The 21,739-nt window shown below is 50.7% G+C and overlaps 1 protein-coding gene across 1 annotated transcript; it reads left to right on the top strand.

Annotated features, from left to right (window-relative positions):
- Window positions 1–1,641: 1,641 nt before the first annotated feature.
- Window positions 1,642–20,000, top strand: bach2a (BTB and CNC homology 1, basic leucine zipper transcription factor 2a; the record flags this gene model as incomplete). Its single annotated transcript, XM_083924464.1, has 4 exons — window positions 1,642–1,908; window positions 8,411–9,787; window positions 16,351–16,557; window positions 19,554–20,000. 4 exons carry the CDS (start codon window positions 1,642–1,644, stop codon window positions 19,998–20,000), a joined length of 2,298 nt encoding a protein of 765 aa, XP_083780590.1.
- Between the last annotated feature and the right edge of the window lie 1,739 nt (window positions 20,001–21,739).

Here is a 21,739-nt window from a genome sequence, read left to right as displayed (position 1 = left end):
TTTAAAGAACCAGAGAACGGCTCTGAAGGCGTTTGGTGCTGGAAACCATGTTTTTTCTCCCGTCTCTTCAGCGTCACGGGTCGGTTTCCATGGGAGCGGTTGAAGTAGCACGTCAGAGAAGCTCTTTACGAACCGTAGAGTACGATACCGTTGTTAAAGCCTTCGCTAACAGAGGAATACAGTCGAACAGCGCGAGCGAACGCCTCCCCCCTTCCTTTGTTTCTCCTTCAGCAGCAGATGAATGGACAGTAGTGAGTGCGGGGGGGGTAAACAGGGGTAGAGAACAATGTGCAGGCGTCATGAAAAGATGCTCTGAGCCCGAAGTTATCCTGGGGGGGGGGGGGGCGGGGGGACGGGGGGGGGGGGGGGGGGTAGCAGATGATCTGCAGTGTGGAGATGATCGGCCCCTGGGCCAGAACACTGCTGCAGACGGCCCCCAGTGCTGCGCTCTGCCTGCTCAAAAGCAATGAGTCAGCAGAAATCAGCCCTGCTATGCCTGCTGACACACACACACACACACACACACACACACACACACACACACACACACACACACACACACACACACAGAGCCCAGGGCTGATGAGACAGACAGACTGCACGCTCAGCTGTCTGTGTTGGGGCTTTATGTACATGTGACAGCAGCCTCCATCAGTATGGAAGGATTCTTTATATTTATATTTAACTCTTTAATACGACGGTTCAACGTGACGTCACAGCAATAATGTACGCTCCAGAGCGAAGCGTTCACCGACGGCACCACGAGTACACAAACCCGTGCTCAGAGGAAACAGAGGAAATGTCTTAGATCACTGTTTGATCTGCACCGAAGTGCACGTAGAATTTAATTACACGCGTCTAAGAATCTCAAAAGGTGAATTTCATACTTGTGCATGAACGTTTCCGTCAGATCAGTGAAATAAAGTGGCGTTGACGAGAGAAAGCAGTCAGAACGTTTGTGCGACGCTCAGCCTGAGCGGCTCAGGTGCTCGTTTACATTCAAAATGACTTTACGCTTTATTTTGGAGCTGTTGAAGCATGGGCTTTTATTGTGAAGGGCTGAAGTTTGGTCCTGGATGTTTGGACAACATTGTTGTGCTTTTATTTTGAAGGACTGAAGTTTGGTCCTGGATGTTTGGACAACATTGATGGGCTTTTATTGTGAAGGACTGAAGTTTGGTCCTGGATGTTTGGACAACATTGATGTGCTTTTATTGTGAAGGACTGAAGTTTGGGCCTAGATGTGTGGACAACATTGGTGGACTTTTATTGTGAAGGACTGAAGTTTGGTCCTGGATGTTTGGACAACATTGATGTGCTTTTATTGTGAAGGACTGAAGTTTGGTCCTGGATGTTTGGACAACATTGATGGGCTTTTATTGTGAAGGACTGAACTTTGGTCCTGGATGTTTGGACAACATTGATGGACTTTTATTGTGAAGGACTGAAGTTTGGTCCTAGATGTTTGGACAACATTGATGGGCTTTTATTGTGAAGGGCTTTACCTGTGAAACCTGTTTTGGCGCGGTGCGGAGGGACAGTGGGAGTGCGCCCTAAATCCGTCACAACACTTGATAATTAATTTCCTGTTCCGATGTCTTAGCCTCTTTCTTTCTTCTGTGCAGGGCGCCAGAGGGAGTGATGTCGGCAGGCGAGGAGCGGGATGGCGAGGCGGCAGCGCCCGTGTACGTGTATGAATCCAAGGTCCATTGTGCCAACGTGCTGTTGAGCCTGGAGGAGCAGCGGCGGCAGGGCATCCTGTGTGACGTGACTGTGCTGGTGGAGGGGAGGGAGGTGCGAGCGCACAGGGCCGTCCTCGCCGCCAGCAGTCGCTACTTCCTGCAGGCCCTTCTGGGTCCCAACGGGTCGCCGGGCGAAGTGGAGACCATCATTAACCTGCCAGACAAGGTAAAGGGGCGCAGTGAGCACACACACAACACTCAGGGAGGCACACAGGGAGCGGTCTGAGGACTTTTGAAAGGCGCTGCAGGGTTTCGCACCACCAACGACACCCTTTAGGGCGCACTCCCACTGTGCCTCCGCACCGGGCAGAAACCGTTTTTTCAGCTAAAGCCTCGTGCGTTTGACCAGTGTGATGGCAACCGCTCCGTGCATAACTGCGGACAGGGGGCCGTCCCCGGCCCGTTTGGGAGAGGTGGGCTTTAGTAAAGCACGTTTGCACGTGTACGTGCACGAGCGTGCGCACGTGTAGGAGCACGAGGCCTACGGCGGTTCTGAGGTCATTTCCTGTGCGCCTGTTGGGACGTAGAAAAAAGAAGGAGGGACCATGCGCGGACATTTCAAACAATGGCGGTGAAAGGTTCACGTTGGTGTGATGCGGAGGTGGAGTGTTTACTGCAGATTTGGTCGATGAAAAGATTCAAAAACAGTCGACAAGACGCACAAGAACTCCGAGGTCTACGGAAAGATCTGGAAACAAAGCCACGCATCGCCATGACGTCATCAATGCGTGTGACGTGTTACGGCGTGATGACGTATAGGCAGCAAGAAGCATTCTCCGAGGCCCAGGTAGTGTGAGTACAAACGGGCCTGGAGGGGGGGACAAGGACCCTAAAGCACGGGGCACGGGACGCACGCACAGTGGGAGGGCGCCCTGACAGGTGGAAACAATCAAGGATCAGGGGAGGACGACACAAGAGGAAGGGCACGTGACCTGGAACGAGAGGAGAGTTACCTTTCAAAATAAAACAGGAAATTCACAAGACAGGACAGACCTCACCGCTGTGTGACAGTATGGGCCCTTTCTTTCCCTTTTCCCGCCCCTGACCTTCAAAAGTCTGTGCACGCCGCTGGTTTTTAGTGGTTTTTGGAGCTCGTCCTGTTCTCGCCGGACTTCAGAGGGTCCCAGAGAGACAACAGAGACACTGTGACGTCTCCAGAACAGAGGACAACAGCAGCAGCCTCTTCTAAAAACATACATGTTCAGCACGTACGCGTGAAGAAAGCGTGCTGGACACGACTGTAAGCGTGGTTGTTAGCTGATGCCGTCTCTCTTCACCACCAGAGCTGATCAGGGAGCAGTTCGAGTCCCAGTGGCTCACATTACCATCTAATGCCCCAGATCTGTCAGAGTGATTAATACGTCTGTACGCACGGCGTTACTCTCCACGTCCTCGCTGCCGTCCGCTCGCTCCTCTCCTTAATTACTGGGGCTCCGGGAAAAACACGTTCAGCTTTGGAAACGAGTGTTTTCAAGAGTACAGACGCGGCCGTGTGACGGATCTGCTGTGGCGTTAGAGGAAACACCGGCGTTCCCTCATACGTGGCGAAGAAGAATACTGAACTACACGCTGTGTTCACCTGACACGTGTTCAGGCGTCCGTCTCGTGTGCACCTGATAAAACTGAGGCAACGCCGATCATCAAATATAAAGATTTTCTCCCTGTGATGAATATTTTTCTCCCATAAAGAGTTTTCAGAAACACATTTTAGTGTAAAAGCTGTGAAATGAGGACGTTTACGGAAGAAATGTGCAACACAGTCACAGGATATCGACTCATATATTGCGGGCATTGTACGGACGCACAGTGGGATTGGCCCTTACAGACTACTCACAGGGCTAACTGGCGAGCTAACCGCTAACATACTAGAGTTAAAGCAGGCTCTCTCGCTGGTTAGATGTTTAAATAGAAGACGTTACAATAGTTATATTATTATGTTTTTGACAGCACAATGAGGCGGATGACCTGTTCCTCCGCCTCCCCTCGTGCTCCTAATGGCATCTGCAAGACTCCACCACCACCAGTGGGAGTGCGCCCTTACCGACTACTCACAGGGCTAACTGGCGAGCTAACCCCTGTTGCGGTTCACCCTCTGATAGAAGACGTCACATAATAGTTATATTATTATGTTTTTGACAATGAGGCGGATGACCTGTTCCTCGTGCTCCTGATGGCGTCTGCAAGACTCCACCACTACCAGTGGGAGGGCGCCCTTACAGACTACTCACAGGGCTAACTGGCGAGCTAACCGCTAACATGCTAGAGTTAAAACAGGTTCTCTTGCTGGTTAGATGTTTAAATAGACTAATTCCCCTTCAGTGGAGCGGTTCACCCTCTGATAGAAGACGTCACATAATAGTTATATAATTATGTTTTTGACAATGACGCGGATGACCTGTTCCTCGTGCTCCTAATGGCATCTGCAAGACTCCACCACCACCAAAGGAAAACAACCAATCAGAGCTGAGGAGTCGCTGACGCAGAACGGTCAAACATGAGTCGATATCCTGTGACTGTGTTGCATATTTCTTCTGTAAAGCTCGGTGGTTTTGGCTCTTTGTGGTCGCAACGTCCTCATTTTACAGCTTTTACACTAAAATGTGTTTCGGAAATCTCTTTGGGGGGGGGGGGTGTGCATCACAGGGAGATAATCTTCACAGTGTGATCAGCGTTCAGAGGCTCCTCCTCCTCCGCTCTGATTGGTTACGGTCGGGTAAATGTGTTTTATTAAAGTTACCTACTCGAGCTTTAACTGATTTGCTTCACTCCTGTGATTGAAAGAAATCGATCTCGCCCCAAAATGTCCGTGTCTTAGTTTCATTCACACATCTCTGAAATGGATCCGTTTCCAGTGGCGTCGTGGTCGCGCGTCATGTGCTGGAGGTAAACCCACGCTCACCGTAGTGAACAGTGACTGATCTCTTCCTTTTGTTGTGATTGTGATCACTCTCAGGGTGACGCGGTGCACATGCGGCTCCGCTCTGGGGTCTTTATCAGTCTGAACATGCGTCCTCACTAATCCCCTTCTGTCGATACTTCGGTGTTTGAACATTAAAGTCAGGGCACAGAGATAACGTCTACATCCATGCAGCTCAGCATTAATGTAACGTGTGATCATCGGTTATTGATCGTTTTAGTTACGGGCCGACTGAAAGATCCCAAATGTGTTAAAGGCCTCGTGTGTGAAGCTGCTGCTGCTGCACAGAAACATCACGTAGACGCAGAACTGTGCGGTGAAACGTTGGTGTTCATAGAAACATGATACCTGTGGATGCCTACTCCAGGTAGGGAATGAGTCCTGACCCCAAGTGGAGGAGTTCAAGTACCTCGGGGTTCACGAGTGAGGGGACGATGGAGCAGCGGGGGCGGAGCTGCAGTCGCTCTACCGCACCGTTGTGACCAAAAGAGAGCTGAGGAAGGCAAAGCTCTGGATCTACCCTCAGTCCTGGTTCCTACCATCACCTGTGGTCATGAAAGCTGGGTCAGGACCCAAAGAACCAGGTCCAGGTCAGGACCCAAAGAACCAGGTCCAGGTCAGGACCCAAAGAACCAGGTCCAGGTCAGGACCCAAAGAACCAGGTCCAGGTCAGGACCCAAAGAACCAGGTCCAGGTCCAAGCGTGTGAACTGTGTTTCCTCAGGAGGGGGGCTGGAGTCTCCCTTAGAGAGAGGGGGAGAAGTTCAGCATCCGTGAGGAACTCGGAGTAGAGCCGCTGCTCCTTTGCGTTGAAAGGAGCCAGTTGAGGTGGTTCAGGATCATCTGGTAAGGATGAACCCTGGGCGCCTCCCTAGGGAGGTGTTCCAGGCACGTCCAGCTGGGAGGAGGCCTCGGGGAAGACCCAGGACCAGGTGGAGAGATTAGATCTCCACACTGGCCTGGGAACGCCTCAGGATCCCCCAGTTAGAGCTGGTTAATGTGGCCCGGGAAAGGGAAGTTTGGGGTCCCCTGCTGGAGCTGCTGCCCCCGAGACCTGATCCAGGATCAGAGGCTGAAGATGAGATGAGATGAGACTTTCTTCTGGGTCGTTTTCCTCACGTCCTCATTAACAGCGTGCATATTCATGAGCTGTTTAGCATATTCCATTTATGGAAGATAGTGGGAGGGAAAGTGGGACGACGCTCAACTCAGATGGGAATTTATCGCTATTTATAAAAGAAAGATTGAGAGTTTTCTCTAATCTCGATATTTTTGTGTGCAGCACATTCATGGTTTTGTGCGAACGCGGCGTTTTAGGAAGAATTCTACGCACAGTTTTATAAACGAGGTACCGGACGTGTCGGACTGGGTTTGAGGAACATGTTTGAAACATATGGAAAAGAATAAAGTTGAGTGTTTCAGTGTAAACGTCATCAGCAGCTTCAGGACGACACAGGATTGAGCTGTGAAATCACACCCGTTAAAGCTGCGTGAGGAGAAATAAAGGATGGAAACGACGATGGTCAGAGGCACGAGGTCGGTACCAGTGAGCAGCGGCGTCTCCTCTCTGTGCAGATACAGCTGCGTTACAGAGCTGCTGATGCTGCTGATGCTAGCTGAAAATAGGCTTACGCACACACCGATACACACACACACACACACACACACACACACACACACACACACATACACACACACACACACACACACCGTAGAAGTCAGGTCGACTGTGGTGGAGCAGGGTGAGAGGGTGGAAGAGAAGGGTGAGTAAAAGGACACACACACACACACACACACACACACACACACACACACACACACACACACACACACACACACACACACACACACACACACACACACAAACACACACACACACATATATGTTCATGTGCACATGAGCAACACACACACACACACACACACAGACACACACACACACACCATAGAAGTCAGGTCGACTGTGGTGAAGCAGGGTGAGAGGGTGGAAGAGAAGGGTGAGTAAAAGGACACACACACACACACACATGTATATGTTCATGTACACATGAGCAACACACACACACACACACACACACACACACACACACACACACACACGTATATGTTCATGTGCACATGAGCAACACACACACACACACACCGTAGAAGTCAGGCCGACTGTGGTGAAGCAGTGTGAGAGGGTGGTAGAGAAGGGTGAGTAATAGGACACACACACACACACACACACACACACACACACCGTAGAAGACTGGTGGAGCAGGGTGAGGGGGGAGAGGAGGGTGAGTAAAAGGATCCAGGCAGGAACACACACATGTCAGATTCATACTCTGGTGAAAAGGAACTGTGGGAGAAAGTGTTTCGGTCGCTCGTGGGGTAAAATTCTGTTTCATCCGTTTCCAGCTCAACACCTCTTTGTTAGAGACACACTCTGTTCTGTTCTCTGTGTTTCTGTGAATCATGTCACAGTGTTCTTCTTCTTCTACCGTAGAAACAGCGTGATTCTCAGATTTTACCCACCCTTAGTTACATCACTAGAAAAATCCACCCCTGAAAACCTAAGACCCAGCTAACACAGAGTCTGTCTCAAAGGTGGCAGCAGCTCCAGATCTGGGTTAATGAAGACCGCTTCATACCAGATTAAAAAAACTCCTGGTGGTTGTGTTCAACAGCAGCCCAGAGGAGGTGTTTGGCCAGAGGTAGCGTCATTAGTGTGAGTTAGTATAGCAAACCTCTACAGTTTGAGTTGCAGAGTGGTGCTAATTTTCCTGCAGGACATCTACTCGTTGACTCCAGGGAAGTGAAAAAGAGTTCGAACAAAGACAAAAGCAGCGCTCCAGTTTTAGTCGTGGGATTAAATTGTTCTCAATAATTTGCAAATACACCGTTGTGATGAAAAGAGAGCTGAGGAAGGCAAAGCTCTGGATCTACCACTCAGTCCTGGTTCCTACCCTCACCTGTGGTCATGAAAGCTGGGTCAGGACCCAGAGAACCAGGTCCAGGTCAGGACCCAAAGAACCAGGTCCAGGTCCAAGCGTGTGAAATGTGTTTCCTCAGGAGGGGGTCTGGAGTCTCCCTTAGAGAGAGGGGGAGAAGTTCAGCATCCGTGAGGAACTCGGAGTAGAGCCGCTGCTCCTTTGCGTTGAAAGGAGCCAGTTGAGGTGGTTCAGGATCATCTGGTAAGGATGAACCCTGGGCGCCTCCCTAGGGAGGTGTTCCAGGCACGTCCAGCTGGGAGGAGGCCTCGGGGAAGACCCAGGACCAGGTGGAGAGATTAGATCTCCACACTGGCCTGGGAACGCCTCAGGATCCCCCAGGTAGAGCTGGTTAATGTGGCCCGGGAAAGGGTCCCCCTCCACAGTCAGCCTGCTTCACTGCTGTCCTCCATGTTTGTTCTGATTCTGTTCCTGTGTCACACTTTTTCTTTTTCATTTCCAAAACAGTGCAGCACGACTCACAATGACGTCAGAGTCTCTTTAAACGAGACCTGGATGTTCAGATTGTTCGTATCCGAGTCAGTAGCTCATTAAAAGTGAACAAGTCCTGATGGAAAATGTCAGATTCAATGGGACTTGTTCTGTTCACACTGTCAAAAGAATCAGATCTGGGTCACACATCAGGTCTGAGGCAACATCAGGTCCCTTGTGACTACAGTGTGAACGGAGCCTTAGATTTAGACGTTAACCTTCTTCTGAGTGAATGCTTAAAGCCCTGACAGCTAAACTCTTCTTTCCTCTCACCCTTCTCTGCAGGTGACAGCCAAGGGTTTCGCTCCGCTGCTCCAGTTTGCCTACACAGCCAAGCTGGTGCTGAGTCAGGAAAACATCCACGAGGTCATCCTGTGCGCGGACTTCCTGGGCGTTCACAATTTGGAGGACTCTTGCTTCCGGTTCCTTCAGGCCCAGCTGCAGAACGACAGCCAGCAGGCCAGTAACGGCAAGGTGGAATACGACGACGACGAGGAGGACGCAGCGTTTTCCGAGGAGGATTCTGCGGATGTGAGGCAGCAGACGGGTCACGGAGCGAGCACCGCGTCACTCCCCGCTGACCTTTCTCAGTGTCCTAAATACAGGAAGTACCAGTACCAGATCTGCGATAACAAGCACAACGGAGAAGACCATCACGGCGGCGATGATGTCGTTTTGGCCAACCATACCTCAGTCAGCCCTGTGAGCTCTCAGCTCAGAGACCGCGGCGCCGCTCCGCAGACTCTCCTCACGCCCTCCAGGATCAAAGAGGAACCGTTCGTGTTCGAGGAAGAGGGAGATGAGAGGAGCGGTTTCAACGCGGAGTCGTGCACCGAGGAGGTCCTGGAGATGGAGCTGGAGGTGGAAGGGGTTCCGGTAGCAGCCGAGCACTCGCCGAGCCGAGGTTCACCCTCTTCCTGCCTCCGCTCCTACCTCCAGAGAGGCGGCCTCGATCTGAGCGGCATGCCCAGCACCACCATCCAGCAGCTCCTCACCAACAGACTGTCCCTCAACCACTACAGAGAACTGGTCAAAGACAGGCAGAGGGATAAGAGGGACTCTCTGGATCTAGTGGACCTCAAGACCAGCAAGAGCACGGAGAGGCCGGTGTCCAGAGCCTCTTCCTCTAAACACGAGGGGGAGCTGGACCGAGCCAGTGTCATTTTCTCCTCAGCAGCTGGAGAGCAACAGATGTTGGCCCATCCTTACGCGGACGACACGTTCAGAGAAAAGGTCTCAACCCTGATGCAGGTGGAAAGTCCTTCCTCTGGTCGGTCGTGCCTCACCACCAGCTGCCCTGTTCCCATCAAGACATCAGCCCACTCCCCTCCCCCCTCCGAGCCCCGGACCCAGACTTCCAGCTCCCGGTCCTCCTTCTCTTACCCAGAGGACGCGGGCAGTGGCAGCTCCCCGTTCAACCTCCCCCACTTCGACCTCTCCTCGTCCCCACACTCAGGCTCCACCTCTGGACTTTCTCACTGCCTGGCCGGGGTGGTGGAGCAGAGGAACCCCCACGGCGGAGAGGTGGTCTTCTCTCAGGGTTGCGCCAATATCAAAAACGAGCAGGGATTCGGCGCCAGCGGTTGCAACTCCAGCGACGAATCGGGCTCTTTCTCAGAAGGAGACAGCGAGAGCGGCGTCTCCAGAGTCTCCGGCCCTGAGGTTGGTACCGTCCTTTATTTGACTTTCTCGCCTCGATGCTCTTTTGTGTTAGCACCAAGGTGTACGGGGCGACTCTGACACTGCTCTCAGAACTGTGGTAAAGCAGGAGGGTGTAGCTTTAGTTGCTTAAAGGGACATTTCAGGTACTTTGAGGTGTGGTTGTCAGTGTGTTCCCTTCAGTAAATGACAGCCAGGAGCACTGACACAGCAATTTACTGCACTGGACATGAGAAAACATGCATCAGTGTAAGTGAACAATATATTTAGAATATTTTTATAGCTTTATCTTGCTGTCAGACAGTCCTTTCCTCTGGGAATTCATTTTCTTAACCATAGACTTTACGTATTCCCACGCACAAGTGCAACGGTGCTGCACCCTGATGCTGTACCCAGGTGCTGCACCCCGATGCTGCGCCCCGATGCTGCACCCCGATGCTGCACCCCGGTGCTGCACCCTGATGCTGCACGCTGCTGCTGCACCCTGATGCTGCACCCCGCTGCTGCACCCTGATGCTGCACCCTGATGCTGCACGCTGCTGCTGCACCCCGGTGCTGCGCCCCGATGCTGCACCCCGATGCTGCGCCCCGATGCTGCACCCAGGTGCTGCACGCTGCCACAGGCCAAGTGTTGTGCTCATGCAGAGAAGCACAGACGCTCTGAGACACGATCATTAGAGACCTGACTGGGATCCAGAGCAGAAAACAACAATCATGACTCTGCTGTTTTTAACTTGGTGATAAACCCACTGACATGTTGATCTGTGACCTGCTCAGATGTTGTGAACAAAGGAGTCACAAGTTCTGACTCACTCATCAGCAGTTATCTGAAGTGAGCTAATGTTTGTTGAGTGGTCAGTTTGAGGCAGATCTGCGACGCTGCTTAGACAATGCAAGCTTTGAAATGGACCAGTTTGTTACAGTATGTTACTAAAGTATCGACCGTTTGATCAATACCAATAACTGAAACTGTACACCAGGGGTACTGAACCTTTTTTAGCCTCCTGAAAGTGAAATTACGGCATAAACAGTGATGAGCTCGGGGCAGCACGGTGAAGGCATTCAAAGGTCTTTTTTAACCACTAATGCTGCTGAAAATAACAGCAAACCTCTGCAGCAGCATGAGAAGAGTCCCTACACACAACAAAGCATCATCGGCTAATCACAAAGAGATGCAAAATGATTAAAAATAAATGCAAAACCAGCACAAAAAGATGCAAAAAGACTAAAAATAGATGCAAAACCACCACAAACGATGCAAAATGACTAGAAATAGATGCAAAAGCACCACAAAAAGATGCGAAATGACTAAAAACAGATGCAAAAGCACCACAAAAAGATGCAAAATTACTAAAAATAGGTGCAAAACCAGCACAAAAAGATGCAAAATGACTAAAAATAGATGCAAAAGCACCACAAAAGATGCAAAATGACTAAAAATAGAAGCAAAACCAGCACAAAAAGATGCAAAATGACTCAAAATAGATGCAAAACCACCTCAAAAAGATGCAAAATGACTAAAAATAGATGCAAAACCACCTCAAAAAGATGCAAAATGACTAAAAATAGATGCAAAACCACCACAAACAGATGCAAAATGACTAAAAATAGATGCAAAACCAGCACAAAAAGATGCAAAATGACTAAAAACAGATGCAAAACCAACTCAAAAAGATGCAAAATGACTAAAAACAGATGCAAAACCATCACAAAAAGATGCAAAAGGACTAAAAATAGATGCAAAACCACCACAAAAAGATGCAAAATAACTAAAAATAGATGCAAAACCAGCACAAAAAGATGCAAAATGACTAAAAATAGATGCAAAACCAGCACAAAAAGATGCAAAATGACTAAAAACAGATGCAAAACCACCACAAAAAGATGCAAAATGACTAAAAAAAGATGCAAAACCAGCACAAAAAGATGCAAAATGACTAAAAAAAGATGCAAAACCAGCACAAAAAGATGCAAAATGACTAAAAAAAGATGCAAAACCAGCACAAAAAGATGCAAAATGAACACAAAAAGACTCAAACCCACCAGCAGCTTCACTAACTACGCTGCTGCTGCTTTGTTGTGTGTGTAGGGACTCTTCACATGCTGCTGCAGAGGTTTGCTGTTATTTTCAGCAGCATTAGTGGTTAAAAAAGACCTTTGAATGCCTTCACCGTGCTGCATCGCTCCATACATGTTCATATATTGTGTTTTAATGTTAAACACACACGTGGAGGGCTAACGTCACCTTTACACCAGTACGACCATCATCAATGTCTTCCACAATGAGTCCCATTTACATTTGCTCATAACACGTCAGATTCATATCAGTGTGTATGTTCAGAGCTATTTTAATATTTGAAACAATGTTTAAAGGAATGATCAAAGCCTCGTTAGTCGGCGCCCTCACAGCGACTGTGCGGCGCTCCGCTGTGAGGGAACGTGTTCCTGTGCAGCGGTGATTGTTCCGTGTGTCGTTTACAGCGGGGGACTATTCTTAGACGGTTTCTCTCTCAGGAGAAATTACGCACTTCCAACACATACTCTTTGCAGTGAACGGGGCTGTATGGTTGCCATGGTGATGCCTAAGCACATACACCATCATATGAGATGTGAGATGTGAGGGGAGGACGTACTGCAGCTCTCTCTCTCTCATGGTTCAGTTATTTTAAAGCCAAAGTCGGGGTCAAACGAACAAATCGCATTTTTTATCCTTAATACGTAAAACTACCGTATTTTCCGCACCTTAAGGTCACCACATTATAAGGAGCATAGAACAGACGCTACAGTGGAGGCTGGGGTTACGTTCTGCATCCATTAGATGGAGCTGCGCTAAAGAGAACGTCAACACAACAGTCAGGGGAGGTCGTCTTGTTGCTTCCTCCACTTCGGCACCATTGATTGGTTCATGTTAAACTCTCTAGCTGCTGCTCTGTTCCCGTGTTCTACTGCGTGACTAATGGCCTTGAGTGTAAACTCTGCGTCGTAAGCGTGTCTCTTAACAGGAGCCATTTTGGGCTCTTTACACAAACACACACATGGAAATGAAACGGCACGCTTCACGCAGTCGTATATCTCAACATGCACCGCGCGTTACTTCTTCTACGGGGGAAAATAGAGTCGGCGGCTGCTCACCGTAGTTGGAGACCTGTTGTGGCTCAATATTGGTCCATATATAAGGAGCACCGGGTTATAAGGAGCACTGTCGGCTTTAAAGGTTTTTAGGTGCAACTTATAGTGCGGAGAATACGGTAAATATATATATATATATGGTGCATGCCGTTTCATTTCCATGTGTGTGTTTGTGTGAAGAGCCCAAAATGGCTCCTGTTAAGAGACACGCTTACGACGCAGAGTTTACACTCAAGGCCATTAGTCACGCAGTAGAACACGGGAATAGAGCAGCAGCCAGAGAGTTGAACATGAACCAATCAATGGTGCCGAAGTGGAGGAAGCAACAAGACGACCTGCGCCAAGTAAAGAAGACTAAACAGAGTTTAGAGGGAACAGAGCGAGACGGCTGCAGCTGGAGGACAAACTCCAACAGTGGGTTGTTGAACAGAGAGCAGCGAGTAGAAGAGTCCGTACGATCACTGTTCCACTGAAGGCAACAGCGCTAGCACGCTAACTTAGCATCAATGAGTTTAGAGGCGGTCCTTAACGTGACCCCAGCCTCCACTGTAGCGTCTACTCTATGCGCCTTATAGAGGGGAAAATACGGTTTATAGGAGGGAGGATCTTGGTTTCAGCGAGGTTTAATAAACTTGTGACAGTGATCTGAAAACTGTCACATTACATCTGAATAATTAAAATAAATATAATAAATTAAACCTCTGGAAATAAAACAGTCACTGCTGAACCACACAGTAAAGCGCCTGTTACATTACCTCACCACAGCTTTACTCCAGTATAAGTGTGTGTGTGTGTGTGTGTGTGTGTGTGTGTGGGGTCTGTCCCACTTCTGTGCCCTGACCCAGTTGTCTCTCACACACACACACACACACACACACACACACACACACACACACACACACACACACACCCCGGGTGCCCTGTAGGCATGTGGAAGGTGTCCTGGCCACCCCCCCCCCCCACCATCTGCTACACCTGACCCCAGATCTGCCCTCTCCAATTAGGCCGGCCCACCAAGACTCTCCCCTCCACTCTGCTGTCGGCCATTTTGCCCCCCCCCCCCCCCCCCCCCCCACACACACACACACACACACCCTTCCTTAATAACTCTCACTCAATTATTCCACTGATTATTTTAAAAATCGTATTTTTAGATTCACATTAAAGAGACCGGGGGGGGGGGGGGGGGGGTCTACTGTGAGTGATCGGGCTTCACATTTTAAAACACTGAGATTACAAATCACCTTAAATACGCTTGGTTTTTCTGATCCGTGCACATGAAAGAGCTGTTTTTATTATATTTTTATTACATTTATCACCTGACTCATCAACAAGTGACTCCATAACTAAAGACACCGGCTCAGAGCTCAGTCTGAATGTGGGGAGACCTCCAGAAAGAGGCCCAGGGGCAAACTACGAGTTCAAGGGGTTCAACTCAGGGTCTTGTTCACGAGTGAGGGGACGATGGAGCAGCGGGGGCGGAGCTGCAGTCGCTCTACCAGAGAGCTGAGGAAGGCAAAGCTCTGGATCTACCCTCAGTCCTGGTTCCTACCCTCACCTGTGGTCATGAAAGCTGGGTCAGGACCCACAGAACCAGGTCCAGGTCAGGACCCAAAGAACCAGGTCCAGGTCCAAGCGTGTGAAGTGTGTTTCCTCAGGAGGGGGTCTGGAGTCTCCCATAGAGAGAGGGGGAGAAGTTCAGCATCCGTGAGGAACTCGGAGTAGAGCCGCTGCTCCTTTGTGTTGAAAGGAGCCAGTTGAGGTGGTTCAGGATCATCTGGTAAGGATGAACCCTGGGCGCCTCCCTAGGGAGGTGTTCCAGGCACGTCCAGCTGGGAGGAGGCCTCGGGGAAGACCCAGGACCAGGTGGAGAGATTAGATCTCCACACTGGCCTGGGAACGCCTCAGGATCCCCCAGTTAGAGCTGGTTAATGTGGCCCGGGAAAGGGGAGTTTGGGTACGCCCTCACACAGTACTACATATATACAGTAAGTATTGCAGTATTGGAGTTTCTGTGTGCCTGCCTCGAGTCATGGAGCTAAATATAGATGCGCGCGCACACACACACACACACACACACACACACACACACACTGTTGTCAGAGCGGTGAATGATGTCATTGTTGTAGCATCACTACTGTAATGTAACATGGAGGGGACACAGAGCACCAGTGGTTTTCACTCATCTGGGAACCAGTGAACACGTCACTGTAAGGATCGATGAAGGGACTCGTGAAGAACGATATTAACCAGCGTGAGTTACAGCGTTCACATCAGCACAGAGAGGAAGGATCTTTGTGTCCGAGCTGCTGCGATCAGAGAACAGCGTCACACTGACACCTGGTGGATCTCACTCCACACTGACCTCCATCTGGCAACTCCTGCTGCATCTGCTCATATCAGGGCGCCCTCCCACTGTTCCTCCGTCCCGTGCCCCGTGCTTTAGGGTCCTTGTCCCCCCCTCCAGGCCCGTTTGTACTCACACTACCTGGGCCTCGGAGAATGCTTCTTGCTGCCTATACGTCATCACGCCGTAACACGTCACACGCATTGATGACGTCATGGCGATGCGTGGCTTTGTTTCCAGATCTTTCCGTAGACCTCGGAGTTTTTGTGCGTCTTGTCGACTGTTTTTGAATCTTTTCATCGACCAAATCTGCAGTAAACACTCCACCTCCGCATCACACCAACGTGAACCTTTCACCGCCATTGTTTGAAATGTCCGCGCATGGTCCCTCCTTCTTTTTTCTACGTCCCAACAGGCGCACAGGAAATGACCTCAGAACCGCCGTAGGCCTCGTGCTCGTACACGTGCGCACGCTCGTGCTCGTACATGTGCAAACGTGCTTTACTAAAGCCCACCTCTCCCAAACGGGCCGTGGACGGCAAGCGTGCCGCTCCTAGACGCGGTACGGTTGCACTCACACTGGTCAAAGGAACAAGACTTTAGCCGTGAAACGTGTTTGGGCACGGTACGGATGGAGAGTTTGAGTGCGCCCTCAGGGAGACTCCAGCCCCCCTCCTGAGGAAACACATTTCACACGCTTGGACCTGGACCTGGTTCTTTGGGTCCTGACCTGGACCTGGTTCTTTGGGTCCTGACCCAGCTTTCATGACCACAGGTGAGGGTAGGAACCAGGACTGAGCGGTAGATCCAGAGATTTGCCTTCCTCAGCTCTCTTTTCGTCAGTGTGAGTGCGCCCATAGCCTTGATATAGTGCAGCCTGTGTGCAGCCTGGGAGGCAAAACCTAGGGCAAAAAAACCCATAAACCCTCTCCCATGCTCAGGAGGTGTCTTGATGTTCAGTAACACTAACTCAGGCTCCATTTAGTCGCCTTTTCTGCAGTTTTCAGCGACGTGTCTCGGTCTCCATCCGAGTTTCACATCATCTAAGTTTGTTCCAGTCAAATGAAATCAAACCCTTTGGTCCTCGTAGGTGAAGCTTCCCTTCCCCGTGGACCAGATCACCAACCTGCCACGCAACGACTTCCAGATCCTCATCAAGATGCACAAACTGACCTCAGAGCAGCTGGAGTTCATCCACGACATCCGCCGCCGCAGCAAGAACCGCATCGCCGCCCAGCGCTGCCGCAAGAGGAAGCTGGACTGCATCCAGAACCTGGAGGGTGAGATCCGCAAACTGGTACGATCACACACACACACACACACACACACACTGGTCTGAAGCTTCCTGTGTATTGGTGCATTATGTGAGGCAGCACGCCCTCTGGTGGCCGTGTTGCCGTACTGCAGCGCCTCAGTCCAAATGTTTATCTCTTAACCATCGTTGTGTCGGAGGGTTTCTGGGGTTTCCCTCTGGTGTTTACTTCCTGTTCAGCTTTTGTCTGGAGGAGCGAGGGTCAAAGGATGATGTCAGGTCGTTATAAGATGATAAATAACTTTATTTATCCTGAGGGGAACTTTTATGCAGCAATTTCAGAGCAAAGCAGGAAAGAGTGCACGTTAAACAACGTAAAGATTAAACAGGAAATGTGGAAACTAAATGAAACTGATGCCAGAAACGTAAACATCACTTATTAGTACGGTTCAAATCCCTGAAAAGCTGCGGTTAAACGTCCGCTGGGTGCTTTGGTAGGATCAACTATTCTGTACTTAGATCAGTTTGAGTTCAAATAACTACTTTGACGACTGCTTACAAAGGTTACAGCTCCTTTGTTGCCACGGTTAAGATAAAGATTAAGGATTAATCTGGATTAGGTCAAAGAAATCAACACTCCTCCCTTTGACATGAGGCTTTAAGTGCGTCTGTACGCGCTTCCTCTTCCAGATTTGACCCCCTGGTGTAGCAGGACTTTTCTCTGCGTTCTCTGACTTCTCTAAACCCTCTCCTCTCCAAATCTGTCTCTCAGCGACTCATGGCAGTTAAACTACATTACCCAGGGTGCACTAGTATGTTGTTCACCTCCCCTCCTTCACTTCCCCTCCTTGATCCACAGCGATGTTAGAAAAAGGGAAAAGCAGAGGAATAAACACACGACAGTGAAATGAGTCGTTTGCTAAAGGGCACAAAGAGAACTCGAACCTTAACGTGACAAAACGTATCGCCCCGAATATTAAACAGTGTTTTTTTTCACTGGAAATCCACGTGAAAAGTGGTTTCATCTTAATTTGAGGTCTGGATTCTAAAGGTAAAGTGCTTGGGGGCGGCAGTAGCTCAGTCCATAGGTGACTTGGCTGGGAACCATAGGGTCGCTGGTTCAAGTCCCTGTGTGGACCATGTATGGAGCGTGGACTGGTGGCTGGAGAGGTGCCAGTTCATCTCCTGGGCACTGCCGAGGTGCTGTTGAGCAAGGCACCGAACCCCCAACTGCTCGGGGCGCTGGTCACTGGCAGCCCCCTCGCTCTGACATCTCTCCCTAATTGCATGTATGGGCCCTGTTTGTGCGTGTGTGTATTTCGGGCCTGTGTGTCTATGTATGTATAATAATAAGAGTGAAAAAATTCAATTTCCCCGTGCGGGATAAATAAAGTAATTCTTCTTCTTCTTCTGCAGACACAGGCACAGACAGTGACACAGACAGTGACACAGACACAGACAGTGACACAGACAGTGACACAGACACAGACAGTGACACAGACAGTGACACAGACAGTGACACAGACACTGACACAGACACAGACAGTGACACAGACAGTGACACAGACAGTGACAGTGACACTGACAGTGACACAGACACAGACAGTGACACAGACAGTGACACAGACAGTGACAGTGACACTGACAGTGACAGTGACACTGACAGTGACAGTGACACTGGCAGTGACAGTGAGAGTGTTGGGTCCGTGTGCAGCAGGGGGCGCCAAAACCTGTAAAACGAGTGAGTTTCTCATGACAGTTCACAGCAGGGGGGTCAAAGTGATCCAGTAAAGAGTCGCTGTGGCTGCAGGTTTTCATTCCAACCGAGCAAGAACACACCTGACTCGACCTGCAGCCACACGGCCCTTTACTGGATCAGTTTGACCCCCCTGATTTACAGAGACACGGTCTGAGGAGACGGTTCTCTACGACAGGGGCAGGAATCCACACCAGCTCTGCCTCTGTGAGAGAAACCACTCACACAGCCACTGGAGGGCGCCTCTGAAAACAGTCCTGCATACGGACAAGGAGACGATGATGTTAGTTAAACTGTAGAAATGCTTCTTTCATGTTCAACAGTGATGAACCTGTGAACGTTCTCATGTGTCCAGGTCATCGTTAGTTTCAGTCCAAAGCAACTGGACTTGGTTCTTTGTCAGGAAGACGTTTCACCTCTCATCCAAGAGGCTTCATCAGTTCATGTACACATCAGACCAGCACCAGGACTAGGACCAGGACCAGGCTGGACCAGGACCAGGCTGGGACTGGACCAGGACCAGGACCAGGACCAGGACCAGGCTGGGACTGGACCAGGATCAGGACCAGGCTGGGACTGGTCCAACTAACTGGTGTGGAGATCCAGGTCTTTAACCTCTTACAAGGCCGATGATGCACTAACAAAGTGGAAACCAACTTCCACCAACCACTGGACCAGGACCAGGACCAGGATCTGGACCAGCACTAACGAAGTCCAGACCAACTTCCCACCAACGACTGCCACTCTAACGACTTTCGTTGGCACTTGGAGACAAAGGGTTCCAGTGACATCATCGACCTGTGAGAGGTTAAATACCTGGATCTCCACACCAGTTAGTTGAACCAGTCCCAGCCTGGTCCTGGTCCTGGTCCTGGTCCAGTCCCAGCCTGGTCCTGGTCCAGTCCCAGCCTGGTCCTGGTCCTGGTCCTGGTCCAGTCCCAGCCTGGTCCTGGTCCTGGTCCAGTTCCAGCCTGGTCCTGGTCCTGGTCCTGGTCCTGGTCGAGTCCCAGCCTGGTCCTGGTCCTGGTCCTGGTCCAGTCCCAGCCTGGTCCTGGTCCTGGTCCTGGTCCTGGTCAGATGCGTAGATGAACTGATGAAGCCTCTTGGATGAGAGGTGAAACGTTGCTCTGAGGACTCAGCAGTGATGTAACTTTTACTCGTTTATAAAGGTGGCGTGCGCACAGAAGAGGGCGCCACGCCACGTCCTGAGTTCAAACTGTGAGATTTATAAAAAGCAAACTTGACATCACGTGCTCACTGACCTGATGACGCTGTGTTTTCTCAGGTGTGTGAGAAGGAGAAGCTGCTGGGCGAACGCAACCAGCTGAAGGTCTGTATGTCGGAGCTGTGGCAGAACCTCTCCTTCCTGTCCCAGCAAGTGTGCCGGGAGGTGCAGGGCGCCCAGCCGCCCCCCTGCTCCGCCAGCATCGACCTCACATCCAACCCGCCGTCGCCCTCCTCCTCCGACGAGGGCTCATCCCGGCTCAGGTCGCCCGTGTCGAGACGAAGCGACGCCGCGTGTCTGTCTGATGACGTGGGTCTCGGTCGGGGCCGGCCGGACGACAGGCAGCCCGGGGCGGAGGTGTCGGGTGAGGGGCAGGAGCGCCCGGAGAGTCCGCTGGGTCCGGGGTCCGCCGAGGAAGTATGTAGCCCCACTGTCACGGTGGATTTCTGTCAGGAAATGACTGAGAAGTGTACGACGGAGGAGCAGAAGAGACAGAACTGTACTTAGAGTCTGGAGGAACCCTTCAGTGTCGCACGCGCTCGAGTCTCTTTTTCTTACGGACGACACGACACAAGCGTCGTCTCATCAGCAATACTGTCCAACAGGTCTTTGTGAAGTGGTGGTAAAAGCAGAAGCACTGGCAGCTCTCTCTCTCTCTCTCTCTCTCTCTCTCTCTCTCTGTCTCATCCTGACGTCTCTTCCTGTCAGCGTCCCTCCCTCTCTCTTGTGCATCACGGGAGGCTCAACTCAGGAATTCCTCCGAATGTTCAGTAAACATGTTCATGCACTTTACTTTAGGGTCCTGTCCAAGCTCCATCGTCACTGCGGTTACAGTTCAACGTCACGGTAAATATTAATTCTACGTCTGTGTGTCGAGTACGAGGCTAACTGTGAGTCAGGATGAGGTTAGCTTAGCTTAGCATTAAGGGCGCCCTCCCACTGTGCGTCCGTCCCGTGCCCCGTGCTTTAGGGTCCTTGTCCCCCCCTCCAGGCCCGTTTGTACTCACACTACCTGGGCCTCGGAGAATGCTTCTTGCTGCCTATACGTCATCACGCCGTAACACGTCACACGCATTGATGACGTCATGGCGATGCGTGGCTTTGTTTCCAGATCTTTCCGTAGACCTCGGAGTTTTTGTGCGTCTTGTCGACTGTTTTTGAATCTTTTCATCGACCAAATCTGCAGTAAACACTCCACCTCCGCATCACACCAACGTGAACCTTTCACCGCCATTGTTTGAAATGTCCGCGCATGGTCCCTCCTTCTTTTTTCTACGTCCCAACAGGCGCACAGGAAATGACCTCAGAACCGCCGTAGGCCTCGTGCTCGTACACGTGCGCACGCTCGTGCTCGTACACGTGCAAACGTGCTTTACTAAAGCCCACCTCTCCCAAACGGGCCGTGGACGGCAAGCGTGCCGCTCCTAGACGTGGTACGGTTGCACTCACACTGGTCAAAGGAACCAGTCTTTAGCCGTGAAACGTGCTGGGGCACGGTACGGAGGCACAGTGGGAGTGCACCCTAAGGCTCCGTTCACACTGCAGTTCACAGTGACCTGAATCTGATGTTTCCGCTCATATCTGACCCAGATCTGATTCTTTTGACAGTGTGAAAAGCACAAGTCCCACTGAATCTGAGAGTTAGTGGTCGCATCCTAACTCCAGCTCTGTACTCTACGCACACACACACACACACACACACACACACACACACACACACACATCAGTCTACGGTACCTTTCGCCGTGACTACACATCTGTGGTGATCCAGTAACGGTGGAGTGACACAGGACTCTAAGGTAAAATGTAACCAAAGGTGTGTATTTGTGATGAAACGGTCAAATGAACTCTCATTATGCAAAGTTCCTTTCGTCAAACTTCACTTGTACTCTCTCTCGTACTCAGACGGACGTTTCTACAGCAGCTCTCTTCTGCCTTTTTTCATATGTGCGCGAAGAGACGCGACGACATTACAAAGTTGAAGCACTGCCCGGTACCTCCAAGAGGTGACGCACGGCACTGACTCTGAGCAGACGCGGCGGCACGTCGGCATTTAAAGCCGGACAGGTCGCCGCGTGTCCAAACTACGTTAAAGGACCACACCGGTGCCACGCTACATTCCTGCTGACCGGTTTCCACAGCGTGCTGCAGAGTTTCCCACTTCATTTGTGTCCAATCGACGTGCAGAGAAGCTAAAATGATCATTTACATCATTTCTGCTTCATTTCACAGGAACCCAGTTCACC

This window comes from Echiichthys vipera (genome assembly GCF_963691815.1).
Source record: "Echiichthys vipera genome assembly, chromosome: 12".
Classification (NCBI taxonomy): domain Eukaryota; kingdom Metazoa; phylum Chordata; class Actinopteri; order Perciformes; family Trachinidae; genus Echiichthys; species Echiichthys vipera.
Note: the sequence above shows the minus strand (reverse complement) of the source record. Positions and strands in the feature narration are given on the sequence as shown.